The 25,634-nt window shown below is 36.4% G+C and overlaps 4 protein-coding genes and 2 long non-coding RNA genes across 7 annotated transcripts; 4 read left to right on the top strand and 2 right to left on the bottom strand.

Annotated features, from left to right (window-relative positions):
* The first annotated feature begins 1,435 nt into the window (after positions 1–1,435).
* Positions 1,436–2,131, top strand: LOC109125478 (Gag-Pol polyprotein/retrotransposon). The gene is made up of 2 exons (XM_019227112.2): positions 1,436–1,724; positions 1,785–2,131. The coding sequence occupies exons 1-2, from the start codon at positions 1,436–1,438 to the stop codon at positions 2,129–2,131; spliced, it is 636 nt and encodes a 211-aa protein (XP_019082657.2).
* An 8,501-nt stretch (positions 2,132–10,632) lies between these two features.
* On the top strand, positions 10,633–12,705 carry LOC104701753 (uncharacterized). Its single transcript, XM_010417492.3, has 2 exons — positions 10,633–11,216; positions 11,334–12,705. Exon 2 carries the CDS (start codon positions 11,677–11,679, stop codon positions 12,697–12,699), a length of 1,023 nt encoding a protein of 340 aa, XP_010415794.2. The 5' UTR covers positions 10,633–11,216; positions 11,334–11,676; the 3' UTR covers positions 12,700–12,705.
* A 4,698-nt stretch (positions 12,706–17,403) lies between these two features.
* LOC109125653 (uncharacterized) lies at positions 17,404–19,028 on the bottom strand. Of its 2 annotated transcripts, none has more exons than XR_015562240.1 (2): positions 18,580–19,028; positions 17,404–18,285 (listed from the first exon to the last, which is right to left on the bottom strand). It is a non-coding gene; the product is annotated as an uncharacterized LOC109125653 (long non-coding RNA). The 2 variants fall into 2 exon arrangements; XR_002032768.2 differs by having other exon boundaries at positions 17,404–18,420; positions 18,580–19,027.
* A 1,363-nt stretch (positions 19,029–20,391) lies between these two features.
* Positions 20,392–21,050, top strand: LOC147941601 (uncharacterized). Its single transcript, XR_015561010.1, has 3 exons — positions 20,392–20,532; positions 20,711–20,782; positions 20,863–21,050. It is a non-coding gene; the product is annotated as an uncharacterized LOC147941601 (long non-coding RNA).
* A 1,185-nt stretch (positions 21,051–22,235) lies between these two features.
* LOC104701752 (uncharacterized) lies at positions 22,236–23,511 on the top strand. Its single transcript, XM_010417490.3, has 4 exons — positions 22,236–22,614; positions 22,699–22,763; positions 22,848–22,904; positions 22,994–23,511. Exons 1-4 carry the CDS (start codon positions 22,422–22,424, stop codon positions 23,180–23,182), a joined length of 504 nt encoding a protein of 167 aa, XP_010415792.1. The 5' UTR covers positions 22,236–22,421; the 3' UTR covers positions 23,183–23,511.
* A 142-nt stretch (positions 23,512–23,653) lies between these two features.
* On the bottom strand, positions 23,654–25,217 carry LOC104704818 (CENP-B homolog protein 2-like). Its single transcript, XM_087458586.1, has 2 exons — positions 24,665–25,217; positions 23,654–24,423 (listed from the first exon to the last, which is right to left on the bottom strand). The coding sequence occupies exons 1-2, from the start codon at positions 25,215–25,217 to the stop codon at positions 23,654–23,656; spliced, it is 1,323 nt and encodes a 440-aa protein (XP_087314712.1).
* Positions 25,218–25,634: the final 417 nt, after the last annotated feature.

Below are 25,634 nucleotides of genomic sequence, written 5' to 3'. Positions count from 1 at the left end.
ATTGCTTACAATGCAATAAGGTGATGCATATGTTACAATAATATGGTTTATTTCATTTCGTTTGTAAGGAGGTGGGTGACTCTTATTATCTGAAAGGGCAAAATTATGTTTACATTCATGACTAATATGCCACTCGGCCCAACAAGACATATTAATTGTGATTTCGGCCCCACAAAATTGAAAGAAAATCCATTAACACTCCGCAGAGGACAATTTCGGGATTTCGCGCAGAAACCCTAGAGTGTGCTAACTCTACACTCAGCTATAAATAGTTCAAGACATTTATTGGAAACCTCATCCGGACCCCCGGACAATACCTAGAGAGCAATACTTTGTATCGAAAACTGTTATTGTCTTTTGTATAATCCTTTTTAGCTTTCGAGCTCGTCACTATTGACTTGTTAGTTCTCCTGTGAACTGACGAGCTCGATCTTGACTCGTGTTAGTGACGATCTCACGTTTTCATCGTTAATAAAAGAACTAGCTTCACTTTTTTCCCAAATATTTTATTTATCTAGTGTTGTGCAATCCCCAATACCAACAATTGGCGCCCACCGTAGGGCAAGAGTAGAGCGCTCCTTTTTGACGATCAAGACTGACGGTCGCCGTTTCCACGAAGACTCCAGATCAAGACATCGCGAACTCAGGGAACTCCAGCGAAGAATTCAACACCACTTTCGAACAACCATCGCCTTCGGAACAACGATGGGGACGCATAAGAACACGCACTCTCCCACCTCCACCTTCCACGACAACCACGGTCGAAGGCGCTGCGCCAGACAATACAACCTCTCTACCAGCACCCGACGCGTCCTTGGAACCTCTCGCTGCCATGCATGCCGAGCACGGACCTGCCACGGACCAGACCGTCATCAACAATGCCGCCCTTCCAAATGCTTTGCCCACAGCACAAAGAAGCAGACTCGACGACCTGATGCATACCGTACTCAACGCGCCAATCCCACTTCTTGCTGCCGCACGTGACGAGCATCATCAAACCGTGGCTCCAGCTGTCACTGATGGTGCCGCGCTCCCAGCTCCCTTACTTGCTCGACAGAGGAACATCTTCGACGATATGATGCAGACTATCCTCGAAAAGCTCAATAGTCCGGACACACGAACAGTTGAGCGGCTCGACGCACTCGTTGCAACACAAGAAGCATTGCATGACCGAATTAAGAGACTCCAGCAAAGAAGGCACGATCGTCGACACACAAACTACCATGCCGACCTGGACACACTACCACCCCTGTCATTGCTAGTCGAGGAACACTCAAAGAGTCACAGACGCCGACCGACGTCCATCATCGAAGGATCCATCGACGGCCACATAGGGGACGGGGCACCCGCCGATCAAGACCAGACGCACTGTCGTAGCAAGCGTAGTAGGAGCCAGCCGACTCCAACACTGTCGAACCACCATCCGTGAGACGACATGAAAGATTACAAGGATTTAAAAATCCAACGACTCGAAGCGATCGTAAAGGACATCTCGGCCAAGATACACCGAGCAACAACCACTGCCCCCAACTTGGAGAAGGTGCTCGAAGAGGCTCAACGCTCACCCTTCACGACAAGAATCTCTAGCGTTCGCGTTTGTTATATCAACAAGTTCAAGTTCATCACGTACAACGGGCTAACCGACCCAAAACTTTTCTTAACATCGATGAGTGTTGCAATCAACCGAGCACACTTTAGTCCTGAAGAATACGATGCCGGATGCTGTCAGATGTTTGTGGAAAACTTAGCCTTTAACGCACTAAGTTGGTTTTCTCGTCTTGAAGCCAATTCGATAGATAGCTACTACGAGCTCACCGCTGCTTTCCTACAACACCACTCGACCTTTATGATAAAGGGGACATCTAACGCCGATCAATGGACGATGTACCAAGAGGACGACGAATCGCTCAGAGAGTTCATGGAACGATTCAAGAAGGTTGTTTCAAACCTCGCCATTGCAAACGATACTGCGATCTCCGCTCTCCAAAATGCTCTCGCATATGGATCTCGCTTCAGGAACGATATTATCATATACGAGCCTCTGACTCTTGACGACGCACTGCACCAAGCTAGCAAATACATCGAGGTAGAAAAAGAGAAAGACGCAAGGTCAAACCATCCATCAAGATAACCGGACGTGGAACTCAGCCAAATCGAAGACTAACAAGGCGACTTAGGCCAAAAAAAAAAAAAAAAAGAACGCTCGTCATATCGAGTTCTTCCTTCGCAAAATGAACTACGAATGGCTTGATCCTTTTTCAAGGGAACGTAGGCAGCCTTTTATAAGACACAACTATAACAAAACATAAAAATAAAAATTACACTCGCAAGAGTACATTTAATCACAAACAAGCTCTCTCGAACGAGTCCATCTTAACGATTGTCCAGCTTCTACATTGTCGCCCTGTCCAGGCGTACGATTTAAAACGCGTTCCACATGGATGTAACGGTAAAATAATCCGCACAAAAAAAGCCGAGCCCAGTCTCGCATTCTGGTAGCAAGCGGTCAAGTTTGAATAAGCCAAGTTCTTACTTGCACACTCGCACCTAAAAGGTATGACGAGCACATCTCAACTATCAACCTAAAACTTGGTATTCGAAACACGTAACAGGGTAAGCCGAGAGACGTCTCACCCCATAAAATACATCTCGAAACCAAGCAAAAAACTGAGCAAGTCTCGCACTAGTTTGAGGACGCCTGAACTAATAATCCAAGCTCAGACTTGCAAGTTCTTGCTAACCCAAAACACCCATAGGATAAGCTGGACACAGAAGCCGCACCTAAAGGTACGGCGAGTCAGTCTCGCCTACCACTTTACTTTGGTAAAGCACAAAGTGGAGCTGCATATCAAATATTTGCTCGCATCCCTCATGCTTGTTGCTCTCGCGCTTGCCTTCATGCTTTCGATTCTCATTCTCGGTACCGAGCTGCACTCTCAAGTTTGGTGCCTACCTCCAGCTAGGTGCCTACCTACAGCTTGGCGCCTACCTCAAGCCTTGTGCCTACTTACAGTTTTGCGCCTACCTCAAGCTTGGTGCCTACCTCAAGCTCTCTCACACTTGCCTTCCTCACGCTTGCCATCCTTGTGCTCACCTCCCTCGCGCTTGCCACTCTCGTGCTTGCCGCACTCACAGTCGACGCTCTCACGCTCGCCACCCTCTTGTTCGTTGTCCTCATGGTCGACGTTCTCACGCTCACCGCCCTCATAGTCGACGCTCTTATGCTCGCCGCCCTGATATTCGACACTCTCACGCTCCCCGTCCTCAAACTTGATACTCTTGCGCTCGCCTACCTCACACTAAACATTCTCATTCTTGGTGGAGACCTCAACTCTCATTATTGGTGGAAACCTTAATTCTCATTCTTGGTGGAGACCTCAATTCTTATTCTTGGTGGAGACCTCCACTCTCATTTGCGGTAGTGACCTCTACTCTCATTCTTGACGGAGACCTCCAGTCTCATTTTCGAGGGAAACCTCTACTCTCATTCTCAATCGCGACATCTACTCTTCTACTCGGTGTCGACCTGCACTCTTAAGTTTGGTGCCGACCTCTACTCTTCTATCCATTGCCGACCTCTAGCTCGCCTACCACTGCTCTCAAACTTGGCGCCAACGTCCGATCTCAAGCTTGGCGCCTCTCCACACATTCTCTGCGTCGACTTCACTCTTTAAGTTTGGTGTCTACCTCCACTCTCCTTATCAGTGCCGACCTCCACCCTACTTCTAGATGCCGATCTCCACTCTCATTCACGGTGACGACCTCACAGCTCTCGAGAAATTGTGTCACCAACTTCAGAAGTACCTACATGCTCAACATTGATTCCTAATCAACTGCCGACCTCAACGCGATGGGGATGCCATCAAAGGTGCCTCTCTCAAACATGCCGCCCTCACAAGACCGGCATCCCAATGATTATCGAGGACCCCTCTTGCGATCTCGCCGACCACATTTACATCTCCAATTCCTCCTTTAACATCACGTCAAGAAATCTTTCAAATGATCGCTCGTGTTAATTTCTGTTCATCAAGCCTATGACCGCAAACCCTGTTGGTGACATACCCAAGCGAGGTCAACCTCATTACTTTGCTTTGTCACTTCATGACTAAGATCGCTCGAGGTGTCTATGGGATAAGATCTAGCGACGATCTCATCAGTGGAACCTCTGACCTTGTGGAGACCCTGGGAATGGCCGACCTCACAAGCATTGTCGCAAGAGGAGCTCATCACCTCTCGCGACCTCTTGAGAGTCAAGGACAAGCGCCAACCTGGAATGAGGATTTGCCGACTTCTGCTGATCCCGCCGAGCTCAATACCTCCTTTCATCCCGCCGAACTCACCGCGGAGCTCATCACCTCTGCTCATCCCGCAAAGTGAACTGTCGAGCTCATTACCTCCTCTCATCCTGCCGAACTCACCGCCGACCTCATTACCACCGCTCATCTCGCTGAGCTCATTACCACCGCTCATCCCGCCGAGCTCACCGCCGAGTTTATTACCACCACTCATCTCGTTGAGCTCACCGTTGAGCTCATCACCTCTGCTCTCAACCTCACGAACACCAAATCCGCCAATCTCGGATGATGTCGCCTTGCGAGATCGATTAAACCTGCTTGAATTCGAGCCATCTAGGCGACTCCTATCTAATTCCATATCAACTCTGCGCTGATCTCCAACCATGGCATCTCGCCGAGCTCCAATTATAGAATCTGGCCGATCTCCAACTGTGGAATCTCGCCGATCTCCGACCGTGGAGTCTCGCCGACCTCCAGCTGTAGATTCTAGTCGATCTCCGGCTGTGGAGTCTCGCCGATCTTCAACCATGGAGTCTCGCTGACCGCCGATCATCAGAGATCTCACAGCGGCTCGAGAGGCGCCGATTAGGGTTTTAAAGAGTTATAGAAAGAGGTCCCACCGAGATCACAATCTCGCCGACCTCAATCTTATTCGCCAATCTGGCTCAACTTCTCTAACCCTTCGTTGCCAACTATGTGCGGCAACTCCATCCTCAACCAATGCAGATCCATTATCAAGCACTACGCTTTGTAAGATTGTGCTCAAGGCGCATAATATCTAGACGAGCTCCACGCTCAATGCTCCACGCGCCAGGCGCCACGCTCCGCAAAGACGTGCTTAAGACACATAACATATAGACAAGCTCTGCGCTCCACAACAACACACTCAACGCATACAACATCAAAACGAGCTTCGAGCTCAACAGAAACTATCGTTTGAACCATCACCGCACGAAGGAAGATCTTCCTAAGGCAGTCCAGAACGCCCAACGCCAAGTAGGCATATGTGAAGACTCGAAGTACACCCGCCAATCATAGAAATACCTCGCTCGCCGGACTAAGGGGGGACTATTGTTGGATATGGGATGCGCCCAATATGCCACTCGGCCCAACAAGACTTGTTAATTGTGATTTCGGTCCGACAAAATTGAGAGAAAGTCCATTAACACTCCGCAGAGGACAATCTCGGGATTTCGCGCAGAAACCCTAGAGTACCCTAACTCTACACTCAGCTATAAATAGTTCAAGACATTTATTGGAAACCTCATCCGGACCCCCGGACAATACCTAAAGAGCAATACTTTGCATCGAAAACTGTTATTGTATTTTGTATAATCCTTTTTAGCTTCCGAGCTCGTCACTATTGACTTGTTAGTTCTCCTGTGAACTGACGAGCTCAATCTTGACTCGTGTTAGTGACGACCTCACGTTTTCATCGTTAATAAAAGAACTAGCTTCACTCTTTCTCCAAATACTTTATTTATCTAGTGTTGTGCAATCTCTAGTACCAACATAATCGAAAAGCCTATTCTCTATCACTTGAAGAAAAAGAAATATCCAAAGCTAATAATGGAGTGTGTGTATTTATGTTACATGCAAACCTAATCGAGAAGTTCACAAAATTTCGAAGACATGTCTTTTATTTAGAAAACAATTGAAAGAAGTGGTGAAAGCTTTCCAGTTATAATGGGCTGCCATAGTGATATTTCCTAATGAGAACCATTCCTTTTCTTAGCACCACTACTATAAATTTATTGGCAACATGGTTATAGAAAATAAAAATGAGGCGTGTCTCATGTGATGTTACATTCCACTTGTGTGCATTGTGCACGAGAAAGAGAACCGGGCGGACAAAACCCACTACTTTACTTTCTTTTTTTTCTCTTACCCACAAGTTCAATTAATGTACATCTAAGGTTAAAATTATCTTCGAGTATATTCAAAATTTTCGATAATGTTTTAACTTTATAATAACCTTGACGTACGCACTACATCATTGTTATTGTGTAGTCTCAAAATCATCCCACGTATAAAAACATTATAGAATCTTTTTATGTTCAGTTTGGATGAGAAAACTTTTGTAGTCATTTATACTTAATTTTATTCCTATTAATCATGAACTCGCAGATTTTTGAAAACGTATAATTTAATGCCAATGCCCACAACTTATGTGCTTTGATATAGTCCATTTAACAATGATTCTTTTCAATTCATGTATCTCACCGTGCATTTCACTTTTTCCTTTATCTTCTTTGAATGGGAGATTCTTCTCTACTCCTTTTTCATGTGCACTAATTATGAAATCTATATAGCGTTCATCATTCATCAAATACATAAGAACAAAAAAGATACTAGTGAAGAAACTTTATAAAGAAAATATATATCAATTCGAACGGTCACAAACTACAAGCTTCTTATAAAATAATAAGTTTTGACAAATCGACAAGCTCTACGTGGAATCTCGTCACCTTGTTGACATTCATTCTAATTAAATCTAGTTAATATGGATAGATATGTTACATCATACATGGCATATCACTTTAATATATAGCAACTCTAATCATTATATATTCCAAATTGCTCTGATATAATTCCCACCTTCGTCCGTTCCGATAAATGCAAAACGAATGTTGACAAAAAAAAAACCAAAAAAAAATTGAAATCTGAATAAAAAAAGAATTACTTACTAATAAAAAGGGTTATTTGAAGCTCCTCAGCCTACCCACATCAGCAAAAATCTACTACTCTAAAATTTTGCCACATCAGCAATTTCAATTGATTAGTTTTTTGATTTCACACAAAATCGTGTGATACAGCTTCTTTAATTATTGGGAAACACACATAACCGAACTTAATTTCCCATATGATAATGTTAATAAATCCTTATACAATTTCCAATTAAAAGGTCCATCTTGCATTTTTTGCGTAAACCATCTACTAACTTTAAAAACTACTAAGCCCAAGAAAATAAATAAAAGCTACTAGGCCCAATTATTTTTGAAGTTTGAATTCGAGGAAGTTTGACGAACCCTTTGTCGCAATGATTTTAAAAATTTTAGGTTGAATTTCTATGAAAACTAATTAAGGTAATTAGATCTTTCAAATCTACTGACTTTTACAGAATTTTTTTGTTAGCTTTTTTAGGAAAAGTTACAAACTTCTTAGAATTTGATTAAATATTCTATGATTTTTTATTTTTTGAAAATGAATACACTTTATAAAGCAACTAGAATTTCACCCGCAGTAAACGGCAGAACTAAATTATAAATTATTGTATTTTATAGAATAATTTTTTTTGTAAAGTTTGATTTATATCCATTGTTTCTTATTAGTATGGATCGAAAATCTATATGTATTAATATATTAGCTACTGAAAAACACTTCAGTGAAGAAGTAATTTTTAATCTGCAAAAACTCATTATACGAAACCCGTGAAAGTAAATATTAGTTGTAAATACGTTAAGATCAATGCATTGAGATCAAAAATCTCGGCCACGATCCTCCTCCAAGATCGAAAATCAATTTGTTTATTGATTAGGCCGATTGTTTAGGAAATCTGACCAACATAAAATATTGTATTGTAAAATTGGGAATTTAATATTAATTAAATTAATTATAAAATTAATACTTAATGTTAGAGAGAGTAGTTCCGATTGTTTTGAAAATTTATTTAGGATGAGAAATTTTGTTTTCAAAAATAGAAACTTAATAATCTATATATATACATTTTTGGACAAATTTAGCAAATAAATCCTAGAGTTGGAACTTATTTACAATCATGTCATTAACATTAATTTTACAATTATTTTTTATTTTAAATAATATCAAATTTGGAATCTAATTTAAGAAGATTTTCTCCTATTCAAATTTTCAAAAGTATCGGACCAGCACACATTATCATTAAATATTTTATACTTAACTAATCCATTCTCTAAAAAATTGTTGATAATAACTTATTTTCATGTGTTTGAAAGCCAAGTGATTAAACTGTTGATAATAACTTTAATTTAAAAAAAATTGGGGCCCAAACTGACACAAATTGTTAAAAAAAAAAAATTACTTCTTCACCGAAGTTTTTTCAGTAGCTAATATATTAATACATATAGATTTTCGATCCATACTAATAAGAAACAATGGATATAATTAAGTTTATAACTTAATTACAGTAAATTTGTTATTAGATAGAATATAAAATTTTATATTTGTTTTGTTCTCTAGAATTAAACAGAGGTATATGTCTATATAGTATGTTAGTATATATGTTTATTTGTATTTAATTTTATTTTATTTTTGGAATATTAAGAATGTGTTATAGTATATGTAATATTTTGTAGTTCATATACTAAATAATTTATAAGTTAATTTTCAAAGCTATGATTATAAATTTATAGTATATATGAGATAAACTAATAGTTTTAGTGTTTGTTCTATAGTCCAAACCCGTCATGCTAGACGGATCAGACAACATGTTCAAAGATTTTTAATCTGCAAAAACTCATTATACGAAATCCGTGAAAGTAAATATTAGTTGTAAATACGTTAAGATCAATGCATTGAGATCAAAAATCTCGGCCACGATCCTCCTCCAAGATTGAAAATCAATTTGTTTATTGATTAGGCCGATTGTTTAGGAAATCTGACCAACATAAAATATTGTTTTGTAAAATTGGGAATTTAATATTAATTAAATTAATTATAAAATTAATACTTAATGTTAGAGAGAGTAGTTCCGATTGTTTTGAAAATTTATTTAGGATGAGAAATTTTGTTTTCAAAAATAGAAACTTAATAATCTATATATACATTTTTGGACAATTTAGCAAATAAATCCTAGAGTTGGAACTTATTTACAATCATGTCATTAACATTAATTTTACAATTATTTTTTATTTTAAATAATATCAAATTTGGAATCTAATTTAAGAAGATTTTCTCCTATTCAAATTTTCAAAAGTATCGGACCAGCACACATTATCATTAAATATTTTATATTTAACTAATCCATTCTCTAAAAAACTGTTGATAATAATTTATTTTCATGTGTTTGAAAGCCAAGTGATTAAACTGTTGATAATAACTTTAATTTAAAAAAAAAATTGGGGCCTAAACTGACACAAATTGTTAAAAAAAAAAATTACTTCTTCACTGAAGTTTTTTTCAGTAGCTAATATATTAATACATATAGATTTTCGATCCATACTAATAAGAAACAATGGATATAAATCAAACTTTACAAAAAACACTCCACCATTTTAATCGACTTGCACAACTATAAATACAAAAGTGTTAAATGATATAGAAATAAAACAACCAAAATTACAAAATCAAATTATAGTATACTCATATAATTATAAAAATAGAATATATTATGTAATACTATTATCTCTACATTGTAAATGAAAAAGAAAAATCACAAAAAAGTATATTTGTTAATTAAATTAAATCTAATGAATAATAAGGATATCCTAACTTGTATATAATAAACCAGTATATGTAGATGTAATCATATACATAATGTATTGATGTAATCATGTAAAACTATAGTAGATTAAAAATACAAAATATATTATATACATATATAATTAATAACTTAATATAATAAAGAAATTTTTATTTTGCATTTCTAAACAAAAAAAGATATAGTGGGTGAATATCTAGTTATATAAAAAGGATCACTAGGAACTAAAATGGTATGGCACTGGATCGTGTCACGCATTTTTAACAGACGTGAGTTTAAAGAATGGGATAATTATAAGTTCACACCAAATTTCACCCGATGCATGCTTTTCTTTTCTATGTATATATAATATATGCGTATGCGTACGCATAGATATTAAAACAACAACTCTCGTTTAATGTGGCTTTACAAATTACAACTTGAACTTTTTATAAGGTTTTTTTGAAGGAAAAACCAAAATAAAAGATACTGGTGAAAAAAAAAGAAAAGATATCATTTTGTGGTTTCACCAGTATCTTTTTTTTTTTTTTTTTTTTTCAACCAAACATTTTTTAATTTGATTAATGTTTGGTTGAAAAAAAAAAAAAAAAAGATACTGGTGAAACCACAAAATGAATGGTACAAATTGAACATTGTGCCTACAGTTTTTTTTTGGTATGAAAGTTAGGAACCAAGATGAAAATAATCAAAGAGACAGAACTGAAATTGGAGTTGAATTGACCAAACGAGGAGGGAGAACAAAAAAAAAAGAGTCATTTCTTGGGAAATATATCGATTGACAAAACAAAACGTAGCTATAGGCCCAGCACCTAATCCTGTAATCCATATTATCCAAATGTTGAAATTTTATTTAGATCTATTTATTAGAAAAACTAATGTAGTTACAAAAAGAAAATGAAATGCGTGTTGCATACACATATCATTTATTATAAACGGGAAAATGAAATGTAAATGGGAGTGGACTTAGAAGCAGGCACACATTTTCAGCTGTAAGAACAAAAAGATAAAAAGTGCTCTCAGGCCCAAATATCGAGGAAACTCATCCTTTCATCCCCTCTGACGCCGGTGAAGCTATGACTCGCCGGCGTCGGAACTCTACAGATCACTCTTACTTGCTGCTTGCAATCCCTTCTTGGCATCTAGCTCAATCATTGGGAAGCTTCTTTCTCTTTCAACCCTCCATCAAACTTGCAATCTGCTTTGGACAAACAATGCTTAGTGGTGACAGAGGGGGGTTTTGGCCGACATCTCTTCCTCAGTCTCATATTCTGCCCATAACATCTATGAAGCAGCGTTTAACCCCAAAATCATCATTGGCCTTCAAAACAGATCCGCCAGCTACAATCTGCACAAGCGACTGGGAGAAGTGGATCTGGTTTTTTCCGGCGTTGGGTGTCTCAACTCCGATCCTTGACCCGCCTTGCCGCAGCCGCCTTCAGCGCTTATTCCCCTACCCAACCAAGGTATCTCTAGGGTTTTCAATGTTGGTGAACTTTTTGTTAACCTTGGGCCTTATCTCTAAGCCTCGGCCCATTACCAAAAACTACTGCCCAAATGCAATAAGCAATCAAATGGTTCAGGTTTATCGCTCTCTCCCTCTGGTCAAGCCAGTCCGAAATGGAGTTCCGATCTTCTACAGTTGATGGATGTAGTTTCCATCTGAAGTTCGAATTGAACCCATGGAACGGGTAGTGGCAATGCATCTATGAAATCCTGACACCATATGTTCTCCTCGTCAAGCTTTATAAAGGCCTACTCTTGCTGAACCGCTATCGACGTTATGACTTTGGACATCGAGTTTCTCTGCCCAGGTCTGATCTTTATAACCCTCTATCAACCTCCATCATAATACCTCTTAACTCTAGATTGGCTGGTCTTGAATCCTATGCTAGAAGAGTAGTGGTCCCCCTTAGTTTGGTTGATATGTTATTGTGTCGGGTTCGGATGAAGGTGTGGAAAAGCAACGGCATTATGACCACACCTCCACAGAGTGTTGGTTACCGATGCTTTATCAACCAGTCACCTCTGTTTCCCCAGAAACTCAAGTCTGTATTTGTGAAAATAAGTTACTTTAGGGAAACAACGGCGTTATTGACAAGAGTAATGCTAAGGTTATGTAGGGCTGAGACTATCTACTATGTTGCTAGTCATGGTGACCATCGAAGCTTCTTGTGCTGTGTTTTGTCTGTACTGGTCGGGTCGTGGATGGTCTTACCTAGATCCGTTAATGATATTGTGATATCCAACTCACCTTCTCTAGTTCCGATCATATCTGCTTGGTCAAGTCGAGGATTCCTCGGTAGCAGTATATTGTGCTCTGCAGAATGGTCTGAGATATATCATTGTCAAATCCAGTCGGTTAGCAGTGTTTGGGTCTCTTTATTGCTGAACTCTAATCTGGAACTTGATCCAACAAGCTGCGTGAATCTGAAGCGTACAATCATGGTCCCCATTTGTCACATATCACCGAAAGATAGGAAGCTAGGGTCTGCTATTATAAATCAGGGTCAAACCGGCTGCAAGCTTTGTGTGAAACTCCTCAACGTCCATGGCCATGAGCTTCATGTGAGGGAGGACTCACCTGCTTTGCTACGGTTTGACACCCAACTCTTTCGATCCCCAGTTGAAGCTCCTTCTAGAGATATAAGTTTCAATCTTAAAGTGTGGAATGACGTTGCTCCAACTACTTTATCTCTAATGTTGGCGATACACCCATCTAGTGCTACCGCTGTCACATCCTTTTTTCAAAGCTCGATTGCGTTAACCGCTACAGCTACTTATGACTACTTGGTGGTCAAGGATTTCGTGAAGCTTGTCTTCATGGTCGAATCCACCTTGGTTCCAACAGATTCTCTTGAAGAACTCATGGAGCTCTTATCCCTTTTCTCCTTTGATTATCTTGTTGTATGCTATAAGAACTCACCTCTTTATGAGGATCTGATTTGAATGAAAGGTTAACTTGTTTGACAAAAAAAAAAAAAAATGTAAATGGGACAATTTTCTAAGCAACTAATATAGTACAAGTTTTCTTCTATGGCACTCAATATTTATTCTCAAGTCAATTAAAGCTGTTATGTTCGTTCGTATACAGAAAAAAAAAAAAAAAAACAGATGGTCCAACACGACGAGTCGATGTATTTTGACCCCAACACTTCGTTTTCAATTCAGATCGAGCAGCACATTCATTATTTTTATCAACTTAAAAACTGTTTACATTTGATGGCTTGTTGTTTATAGATATTGGGCTGAATTTGTGTATTTGCTTGAAGGCCCAATAAACTTTTTTCTTGTTGGTCTAATTCAGATTCTTTTCAATATGCTTTCGAAACCTTTTTCCATTTTTTTTTTACTGAAGATAAATATATATAATCGCATTAGCTATAGTTACAAATATTTTACCCCCTTATTTAACATGAATTTTTAATATTCAAAATTTTACTGTCCATTGAAATAAATGTTATAGATAGCCGATGTTGAAGATGGTATTAGAGGTCATTGAATACAAAATTTAAGATAAAAAGGACGTTTTCAGTTAGATCTTAATACAATTAAATCTGGGGTTTCCTATATGACGTGGAATATTTATGGAAAGCTTGCGCAAATGGGTAGGTAGGGAAACTTGGAGTCTCCCAACAACAAGGTTTGGTGGAAACTGCGGATGAGACTAATTAGTCTTTTACATCGATTAATTAGTAAACTCTTATTCGTCCGAATCAACAACGATTAAATCTTAATCATTATGAGACTTACCGAACCTGCGATTAGTTTCTTCCCTTTTTGTATAGGGGGGAATTGTGTTTTTCTTTAAATGAACCTAATTTATGAATTCGTTACTAACACATTCAATTGAATAAATAAAATAATATATATAAGCACACAACACGCACTAGCCTAACACACACACATATATATAAAATCAAACAAAATACCGAAGAAAAAGGTTTGCACGACACATATGAATTAAACTCATCTCAGAATTATTAAAGTTCATCATTGTCCTTTCACTAACGGCACAACAGTAACATTCCAAATAAAGCGAAGATATGGTACACTGATTCTCTAAGCGAAATAAAAGTCTACCACACACGAAAATAATATAAAAACAGATCAATATGATTTTTGAAACTCATATACGCCAAATCTTTAAACTTTCATAAAACAATGATAATGTTCATCCGTAGCTATGTTTATATAAGTAAAAAGTTAGCTATCATGCATGAGGTGAAACCTATTTGGTGACTAAAATATCATATATGAACTGTCAACATAAGAAATCTAGTTATAACTACGCACATGGGAGGTGCCGAATCTTTTATTTTTTTTCATTAGATTAGACCTCGTTGGTAGGTACGCTACAGTGTGTTGCGTTTTAAAGTGTGTGCGCGTGTGTGTATATGTAATTTATGTATATATGCATATATAGCGCACGCACGAAAGGTATGTACACGTACGAGATACCCGTGAGTCAATGAACCAAAAGAGTTCGAGTGATTGGGTGACACGTGCGAGGTTCTCCACTCCAGATGTTTCATCAAAGTTTTGTCGTAATCCTTCTACTGTTAACTCATCGTTAGTTGCGTGGATTCTCCTCCTCCAATATTTTACATCTTCTTCTATAAGTAGCTAGGGCTCCTTCTTCATTAAAATATCTTTCTATTTAGTAACCAGTAGAATAATAATATAGGGATGGGTTATATATATGGTCGACATCAGAAGATGGAGATGAAGAGTTATTGGATTCGATGCTAGGTTTGTCAAAGTGAGCAATCTTATGTGTTCTCATCTTTGTTTCGTTGTCTGTTCGACCTTGGCCTCGATCTCTCCTTCGAAACCCTAATTCAAACAATTTCTTAACCCTTATCTTTTATGCCCTTCAGGCTTCCTTTCTATGATCTTATCTTTATCTTTACATGGTATCTAACTGTGATTTATCATCCGGGAACGATGAAACGTTTAGTTTCTGATGAGGGTTCTTTTGTAGGTTTAACACACTGTCTATGTATGCGAAAGTCTTTATGTTCGTAAAATAGGGATTTTATTTCTTATACATAAAACTTTAGATTATTAATTATAGGCATGCAGATTTTCTGATGCTATGCAATATACAATCGTATATTTACATGAAGAACCTAACGACATATAGAAATATACATGTAATTGAAAAGCAGTTGGTTGATTCGGTTAGAGGGAAAATGTTTTCCTATTGGATGTAATATAAATACATGAGCATATATACGCTTATAGGTATATACGTTTATAGAACATATTTACGTACATATAGCTAGCTAGGTATATACATATATATACTTATCTGACTCTGCATAACGCAAAACTATGAGGATCCATATATATGTATATGCATGATTTCATATATATCGTACGGTATATCATAGAATGACAAGAAAAAGGGTAGGCATATTTTTATATTATATATACGGATTTAACTGAACATGTTTATATTGTTTCTAATTAATTTATCTGGAGATGGCGATTTCTCAAAACTCTTACACAGAACAAAAGTACAGCATATTAATAAGAGTCGTTACTTCCTAAGGCGTGAAAGTTTGCAATTGGTGTTTATTTTGTCCCGTAGAGCTAAGTTATTTGTGATTTAAATAAATTAGCAAGTGTTGATGGTAAAGCCAAAGCCAAGGTCGAACAGACAACGAAAAGAAGATGGAACCAGATCGGGACTGCTCCTTTGACAAGTGTTTGCACTGAATTCAACAACTTTGCTCGGCTTAGTTTTTTACATGTAATTATATATATGTGCATGGTTCGATGAAGTGAAATACTTAAGATAATTTTTGTAATAAAGAAAATAAAGTTAAAAGAAGAGGATCGGAAGATCGAGGCATATGGACCTCAAACACTACCAACCCCCAAAAAACCTAAAGCCAAACCAAACTCGTATCTCTTTGTTTGTCTCTTTATCTACTACGCTCTAAAACCCTTCGGGTAGGTGTGCTTCGACGCGTGATTCATGTCTTCCCACCATTACTTTAATTTACATTGTTTTTTAGTAACATTAAATAATAAATTTAATGTATCATGTTATTTTTCTTTTGTTTGTTAATTAACTCGATTTAATTGCATCTATTTTTAATAATGAATCTCGACGGGGCAGGTTAAAGGGACTCCGCCCGCCTTGTCCTTTGGAAGTTTGTATGCAGATTGCAAGCAGATCGTTTAAACGAATAAAATAAAACAGCATTTTTACGATAAATTTTTCCACTAAATTTTATTCCCTACATTTTATATTACTTGTCGGCAATTTCATACATATTCAAAAAAATAATTTGATTTCTTATTTTATCTTTTATTAATACACCATTTCATTTGTTATAATTAATTAATAAGTTAAAACCGAAAGATAAAACTAAAAATTTGATGGGAGATTTTCAAAAATAATGAAATGTAAAAACTATAGTCTAAATGTAAAAGAAAAAACCCAAACCTAAAAAAGAAATTTTAAAAATTAATTTAAGATAGTGTAATTACGTAAAATAAGATAAAAATAAAAATGTTCAAAATAATATTTTTGAAAAAAGTATTTCTAACAAATTCTCAAATTTGATTGATAAAATTGCTTCATAAATACAAAATACAAATAATTTTAACTGTAAAACAATAACAAAAAAATCAGAGAATAGGTGAAGTTTACAATTTGAACTCTGTTTCGGTAATTTATCATAATTCTTTTTTTTGTACATATATAATTTTTGATATAGGCTTGCAATAATCTATCAGAATTCTTGAGTAAATTCAATTAAACGATCTTTAACAAAATTTTTTTTTTAATAAAACTATCCCAGCCGAGAAACTAAAGAAGAACAAAACGATGCCAAGAAACGATGCCAAGAAGGTTATAGTTGCGTGCAATACATATAAACTGAGTTTTGTAAATTTTTCATTATACGATATAACTATATATATTTTTGTTAATGTTTTTATATTTTATACTTTCTATTTTATTGTCTAATTATTACATCTTTCACCCTTTTTATGAATGCAAGGCAGATGTAGTTGAATAGGAAACATAATCATTACCGATCAAGATATAAAGCATCTTATGGTAGCTCTAAATATGTGCCTATGCCAAGAAAGCTGAAACCAATATTCATTCCCATGTTCAACATTTCAAATGCGTCCGTATATATAAAAAAAAAACTCTTCGACACTGTCGAAAATATTAATACCAAAGAAGTTTCATTGGGTAAACATTAAAGTATGAAACAAATTAAATAGTAATAATCAAAATTACTAGCCCAAAAAAGGTTTCGATACATAACATAAAAATTATGCTAGGGTGTTAATTACATGAGTCACTGAACTTCAATAGAAGTGAATACTGTTTTGCAATGTGTGGAAATGAAACATTGTTAACTTATTTATATATTTAATAGTTGAATAAGAGAGTGAACTATCTTATTCAAGTAATAAATATAGTGAAATATCATTTTCAAGTATTAAATATAGTAAATTTTTGAACAACATGTATGTAGTGAAACTGAAAATAAGAAAGCTACCATAGATCTCTTTATATTTAATGGAAAAGAAATGAAGGCATATGTAAATTGTGTACTGGTGTAATATATATATATATATATATATATATATATTTTCATGTGGAATATATCTACACGTGTATTTAACATACAATTCTTTTATCTACTTTTTTTTTTTTTTTTTTTTTTTTATCACCTGAAGTTTTATTTATAACTTGATTTCTCATCAAAGAAGAATACAACATTGCCCAAAAAGACAGCTAAAGCCGACAGACGAAGTAATGTCCTCGGAGTCAAAGCCGACGGACGAAGAGATGTCTTCGGAGTCAAAGCCCTATAGAAAGGAAACTAAAAACAAACTAATAAAGATTTTTAAACCATACAAAGAAGGACAAACCCTTACAAAAAGAACAGAAACCAATTGACTAGAACCCTAGGAGATACCCTAGACCTAAGAAAGCAAAGAACACATCTTCTCCCGAAGCTCCTGTGAAAGAGATTTATCATAGGTGTCCACGGCCAATCCAAAGATAACATCTACAATCTCCTATCATGATGAAAGATGATCTCTCTGACCCAAGGACTTCATAACCCAACAAGTAAAACCACTAAGAGAAAACTCTAACATACTTCTGGATGCGACGACGACGTCTGATGCGCCAATTCACGTCTAGCTAGAATCCTTCAAAATGCCACCAATCTAAACAGATCTGGAAAGCAAGATAAGGAGCAAACTCTAAGCCCTCGGTTATCACCAAACTCAAGAGCGAGGAAGGCGATAACTCGAGGCTGCTAACAACCACAGCGAACAACACCAAGGAGAAGAGGCCTGCAAACTTAGAGAACTAAAACATCTTGAAACAAAAACTGAGCCTCTGCGTAAGAAGGGAATGAACCAAAAGCGAACCGCTAGCTGATACAGTGAGACAAAGATCGAGAGGAAAAGGCAATGGCTGGATAAGAACCCACATCCACTCCACATGGCGCATTGAAGCAATGACAAGCACAAAACCGGCTTTGAGACCTGGGACAGGAAACAACAAACCACAATGGCATTATTCTTCGAGCTATCCGTCGATCTAACTGATCCGACATCATCATCTTTGCTGTAATCAGAAACCCTCACATATAAAGGCCGCTCAAACCGCTTCCTCAACACCTAAAAACATACACCGAAACAAACTAAACGGCTCCCCAAACGATGGCTGAAAGACCTGACAGGGTCACTCTTGAAACAAACTAAGACGAAACAGACTAAGACGAAGCAAACTAGCCCTAGCATACCGTAGAAGAGAACCAGACCCGCAAGTCTACTTACCAGATCAGAAGACAAAAGGAAACCAACGGTCACAGATCCACAAAGAACATACTCAATTTTCCAAGGGAAACCAAAGCCTTCTTCGGATTTTACAAGAGCAGAGGATCCGACCACACTACTGAAGTCGAAGTCCCAACAACGACTCTCTCTGGAGAAGCCTACCACCGAGCAACCTTGCAAATCTTGCCGTGAAGACCCGCTGTATCAGCCAATCAAAACTCTTCATCACTGAAACACTGGGATAGATAGATCGAGAGCAAAAACAACAAAGCTAGAGAAAAACAAAGCGGGGGAGGCCAGATCCGGTGCTAGACAAGCCACCAAGATCCAGCCTTGATCTGAAATTTTTCTTCTTCTTCGGCGGCTGAAAGTTGAGAGAGAAAGGGAACTAGGTTACCCTTTTTCTTGCTTTTGAGTTATGACAATTCTTTTATCTACTAATTTCAATAAAATCTATCATGTCCTTTTAGAATATATATCTATATTTTAGCTAATTTAACAGAATTAAACCTTCATTTAAACAATTAATTATTGGAGTAATTGAAACATTTTCGGTGCGGATCAGTGAGAGCATGTGTATAAACATACTAAATTGTAGAGTTTTTAATTTAAAATCACACTTTATATATTTCCCATAGGATATATTTCTCCTTTCTAATACATCACTCAAGCCCAAAATAATCGATTTTCTGACCGCAAATATGATTCTAAGACCTTCTCCATCGCTGGGTTCATAAAGGAATCCTTAGTGTTTTGTTGAAAAAAAATAAATCAAAACAAAACAAAAAATGTAAGATCTCCCCTTATATAGTATACTCGATCGTGGGTTAAGAGACGCTACGTGGCAGCTCTCTGTTGGGCGAACAGAAAATACAAAAGGAAAAAAAAATTTGGACAGATTAGTAGCGAAGGCGATTTGGAATCCAATCGCGAAAGAAAGAATCGAGTTTCAGTTGGAGATGGATGCGGTTTGCAATTGGAGTCAAATAAATTAGAAGAGACTGAAGCAATTGGAATCACAAGGTACGTTTCTTAGTACAATTGTATGAATCGCAAATTGTTTTATGATTAAGGTTTCTTAGCAAATGATGTTCTCTCTTTGGTGTTGTTGTTGATGGTTCTGTTCTGATCTGGGTTTGTCTTGTGTGTTAACCTTATGATCTCGTTGTTTTATTTTACTGGCTAAACATGAACAAAAAGTGTTGGTCTTGATGATCTGTTTTTTGTGATCTTATTGGCTAAACATGAACAACATTTTGTCTCGGGAAAAATTTAAACGTCTTCTTTAATCATCATCACAACTTAGCATTTTAAAGCTAGCTCTTTTTATTACTACAATATGTGTATGTATGTAACTATGCCTAATGATTTTGGCTTTTAGGATTGTAGGAGTGAACAATGTATTAGTTTAATGATGGTTTTGGTGTTTTTAGTGAGTGATATAAACAGTTTGGGCTCTGAAATGGATACTACAACATCAAGTGGTAGTAGCCCTGCTATGTTACAACTCCATAACATCATTCCAGAGAATCCCATCACTGCAATGGAATTGCCATTTCCTTCATTTCTGCGTCTAAAACGCCACTGCCGTGGAAGTTCTGTTCCTGTAGAATTCTTCTTGGCTTATGTTCCTTCCATTGTCCTTCATGTTCTGACAACATGTGATTTGGGTCCTCGGGACCTTGTGAAAGTCGAGGCGAGTGATATATGCTCCTCTTTCTTTTCATCGTTTTGATTCTGTCTTTCATGTGTGTTGATGTTATCTGATTGATTTATCATCCTCAGGCAACATGCTCTGTCTTCAGGAAGCCGACAAACTTTTCCCCTGACTTTGGCCTGTCTATCTCAGAACTTGCAGGTCCTGGTCATAGCATTGCCGTGACATCAAAGGTGGTATGCTTAAGTTTGAGCTCCTCTGATGCACATGGCTGGACATGTGGTTTAATTATTCAGGTTTGCGTTCCTCTTTCCCTTTAGTAATCTAATGCTTTCCCCTTTAGTAACCTGATGCACAAAGCCATGTCTCTCCCCCCCTCTTTTTTCTCTGAATCTTTCATGCTGCATATGTTTCTAGTGTTTGATCTTATAATTATGTTCATGTAATTTTTGCCTCTTGGATATGTTATTTTAGATTGTGGAGGATGCTTTGCTCTGTGGGTGATGGTTCTGATGGATCGTTGTCTTCTCTGAGCTACATCTTCAGGTAGTCTTCTTCCTCTTAATTGATTTTGTTTTTTTCTTTATGTATAAGTGACATTACATATCTCTGTTTCTTTGATGCAGACCATCAAGATTAATGTGTGAGGGTTGAAAGAGAAGAAAGAAACATTGTAAAAGTGAATGGTTTGCGTAGGAAGCTAGAACCATACAAGGAGATTGTGTGTACTGCTTTGTTTGATATTATAGCTCAGGTTACAGTTTCAAACATTTGTCTTACGAGTTTAGTTCTGTAATTGTAGATTTACTCAGATTTTTGTCTTTTTTCTTCATGATGCAAGCTTTTTGTAATTATAGTTTAATCATTTATACTACTTCTAATCTATTTAAACTTTAAAAATTTCAAATAAGAGATCCATAATTATATACTACCATTGGAGAATACAGTTTTAATTAAGAGATCAAGAGTTCTTAGAATTTAAACAGTACACAATTAATTTTTAAAATATTCAACCAGTATATAACATCCTCAATATATCAACCCCCATTAATCTTGCTCTAATGCATGCATATATAAATCACAACATTCATTATATTTGAATGTGTTTGAGTGAGTGATGTTTTTGTAGGAATATGTGGTCAATAATACAAAAAAGAATTATCCAAAAAAAAAAAAAACAAGAAGAAAGAGAAAGTAGGAAAAAAAGTACTGGTTTTACTTACAAAAGAGTGCATCTACTAATGTGTCTTTGACATCAGTTTCAACTTTCAACTAACAATACCCTTCTCATATGGTCTTCTTCGATAAAGTTAGGTAGGTTGCGTCTGTTAAGGCCCATTAGCCCAACTATACTCATTATACACTTTTAATTAAACTTTGGTACATTAACAAATTGTTTAGGTGAAGTGAAGAAACAAAGAAATATTAAATTATTATTATTTTAAAATGAATTTTGATACTATTGTAATCTTTTTCATTTCATTTATTTTATTTTTGGATGCAATGCAAAAAAATATTAAATATGACTCAAATTGTCGAAGAGATTCCAAATTCACGAATGTGCCATTTTTTTTTTCCCACTTTTCACTAAAACTACTATACCACTTTCGTTGATAGAACTTAAACAAAAAGTAAATTTTAACAACAAGTATTTTAATTATTGGTTGAAAACATGTTTTCTTTATGTAAATGCTTAGATATAAACTACAGAAAAAGATATTGTCAAAAAAAAAAAAAAAAGATAGATTTTGAAATGTGTAAATAAGAAAATATCTTTGTGCTATTCACCCCGATTTTTGGGCGCCGAGGCGGTACTTTGCTTGTTCTGCCTCCACAAGTAAAAGTATTTGTCATTTCATTATTCAAAACCACGTGTCACGTCATGATCATGGACATGACCGTCCATTTGATCGCAGCCGCCCAATGTTAAAATATCTAAAGATTGTGTGGATAATATCTTGCTTTGTTGCTATGTTCCGGAACGTTCTTGAGACAAGATATTTTTGGAGACCCCGATAACTTCTAGAACTTGTCTTTTGTAAGAATCTTGTTACATATAACCGCCATTGGAACTCAACTCCTGTTTTTATATAAACCCCCCCAAACAAAAGCTTACAACTAATATATCATCTCGTGAATATGCGTTGATCAGATTACATATTTAGAGAATATACGTAACTAACCAATGGAAGGTGGCATTAAGCAAACGTCGTCGTATTACGAGATTCTTGGCGTTGCCGTTGATTCTTCGGCGGAGCAGATACGGCGGGCGTATCACAAGCTTGCTATGAAATGGCATCCTGATCGGTGGACGAATGATCCTTATGGAGCTGGTGAAGCTAAACGAAGGTTCCAGCAGATTCAAGAAGCTTATTCAGGTAAAGATCTGTTCACACTTAGTTTTGAGTTTTTTTGGTTGTTGTTGTCCCAGTGACTGACATTGTTTTCTTGTGATGTTTTAGTGTTGTCGGATCAGAGGAAACGAAGTCTTTATGATGCTGGACTCTATGATTCTGGAGAAGATGAGGTATGGTTATACTTCAAATGAGATATTGGTAAATTGTTTTGTTCATTACAAAAAACTGATTTGTTTTGTGTTTTTTCTCTAAAGGGATACTTTGATTTTGTTCAAGAGATGGTTTCACTCATGGCTCAAACTAGAAGAGAGGTACATCATCTCTACTTTAGCACCAGATTAGGGGACCTTTCACTGTTTCTTCTTACACACGTTAACGTTGTAATAATGTTGGCGTGCAGGAAAAGCAATACAGCTTGGAAGAGCTACAGACGATGGTCGATGACATGGTCCATGAGTTCCAATCAGAACCATTGTTCCAGAACCAATCAGTTGAAAGGAATTTCGACCTAAACCAACCGGTTGATTGGCATTCACAGATGTCTCTACCGGTTTCAAGCTTTGACTTCTATCCGCAGAGCAGCTACTAAACTAGATCGATTTGGGGAAGCAATAATCTAGATTCGATTTAGGTTTTTTTGGAGACTCGAACCCGTGACTAATGAAGGATCACCGTCCCGGGATTTTTTTTCAGCTGATGGACTGGATTCAAAATCTCAACTCTGTGACTTATGGTACACGAAATAGAATATGCTGTAGGGTTTTCACGTTTTGTTGTTTGGAAATTTTGCTAGGTTTAAGAAGCATTAGTTTGTAATTGCGTTTTTCTAATGCTTCTGTACTCTCTTGTAACAACTTTTTTCATGTACCGAAATACAGTAAAACCTCTATAAATTAATAAACACTACAAATTAATAAATTTTGCTGGTTTCAAGTCGGGTCAGTATAAAAATTAACAATATTCGATAAGATAATAAGGTAATAATTTTTTCGAAATCTCCTTATAAAATATGGTCCCAATAATATCATAAATTAATAATCATAATTTATAGGCATAAATACTAAGACAATTTTGTAAAATATGAATCTAGTGTTGTTTGTCCTTTCTTAAAATTGGAATCTCGTTGGAGTTCATCTCTGATTTTCCTTATTGCATCAAAAACTCCTGGTGTTGTCTTCTCGATTTGCATCCAAAAGTTGTGAAGAGTTCTAGACGCGATAATTGCTTTCTTACGTGTAATTGGTTCCAAAGGTTCCACATTATCGTCTTCAGCTTTTTCACCAACATTAATGACAGAAGCCACAATCTCTTCTAAACTCTGAACTTCTGAGCATGCATCATTTTCACCTGGATAGTCGAGTAGACTATTGACATCCATTTTATTTCGATAACTAAGATTATTAATCACCACTTCAAGTTCCTGCATACCATCTTCACAAACTGATTCCTCTTCTGAATTCCTTGATACGGCATCCCTTGAACGAATTTTACAATGTCGAAAACAATTTGCTATTGTCTCTCCATGAACATTAGTTGTCCAAGCAGAGACCGCAAAATTGATAGCATGCAAAACATTGATCTTAGCTGGATCAGATTGTCCCAACTCATATCCTTCTAAAACCTCACGGTAAAATCTCCTTCGATAATGCATTTTAAAAGCTCTTATTATTCCAGCATCACAAGGTTGGATTTTTGACGTCATGTTAGGTGGCAAGAAAAACAACTCAACATTATGTAATCCTTCAATATTTCTTGGATGTGCTGGGCAATTATCTACCACAAACAAAACCCTTCTACCATGCATTATCTGATCAAACCAGCGAATATATTCTTCAAAAATAACACTTGTCATCCAAGCTCTTTTGTTGGCTCGATAATGACAATTCAAGCTATTCATATTGACATTCTTGAAGCAGCGCGGCTTCGCATATTTTCCAATAATCCATAAGGGATTTTTCAGACCCATCCTCGTTACAGCAAATAACAACAGTTAACCTTTCTTTGTCTTGTTTTTTGCCTTCAAGTTGTTTTGTAGCAAGAGAATGATCAGCTTGTAACCTATAAAACAAACCAGTTTCATCCATATTAAAAACATCTTTCTTAGAAAACTTATCTATTTTTCCTCTTATAGCTTCCAGCTTCTTTTCCATGTCTTCAACATCAACTGAACCGCTTTCTCCAAACCGACGAAACGACTTGATACCGTGTCGTAATTTGAATTTTTCAAGCCAGCCTTGAGAAAATTGGTGCTCAAAATCTTGTTCCGGGTATACAAGTTTCATAGTCACTTTTGCCTTCTCTAAAATTAGTTCTCCGTTCATATTCACACGATCTTGGTATTGAAGAAACCATTCAAAAAGAACTTTCTCCATCTCTGGATATTTTGCTGGTTTGTGACGTTTGATATCTTTTCTGGATTCCAGATTGGTGGAAAGATATTCATCTGATCTTTTGAGTGTGTTTGAGATTGTACCTTGGCTAACTTGAATTTGAAATTTTTCTTGAATCCACAATTGCAACTCTTTTTGAGTACATTTGGTATGATCTCTTTTGTACTCACATAACTCTTTGCGTATTTGGTCTGTCATGGTTGCTTTTGCAACACATTTTAGATGAGAAGCCATAGCTAAGATTTTGTGTAAAGAAAAAAAATAGTAGACGAGAATAGCTCGTACGTTCACGTTCGTGTCTACAAATAAAGACATAGGTTCTATAGAAATATGAATGTTAACATAATTGAATATGTTATATCAAAGCATAAGGAATTTTATATAAAGAAAAATTCTAAAAAGTATATGATTTTAAGGAAAAAAATTCCAAATTTACATCTAGAAATATTTTAAAAGTTAATGTAATAAATAATATTGTATTTTGCAAAAATATTTCTATAAATTAATAATTATTAATTTATACGATAAATTAATAATTATTAATTTATGGATAAATTAATAATTATTAATTTATGGATAAATTAATATCACTATAAATTAATAAAATCTCAAAGTCCCCACATTATTAATTTATAGAGGTTTTACTGTAAT

The sequence above is a fragment of the Camelina sativa genome, chromosome 7, assembly GCF_030686135.1.
Source record: "Camelina sativa cultivar CO46 ecotype springtype chromosome 7, ASM3068613v1".
Taxonomy (NCBI): Eukaryota; Viridiplantae; Streptophyta; class Magnoliopsida; order Brassicales; family Brassicaceae; genus Camelina; species Camelina sativa.
Note: the sequence above shows the minus strand (reverse complement) of the source record. Positions and strands in the feature narration are given on the sequence as shown.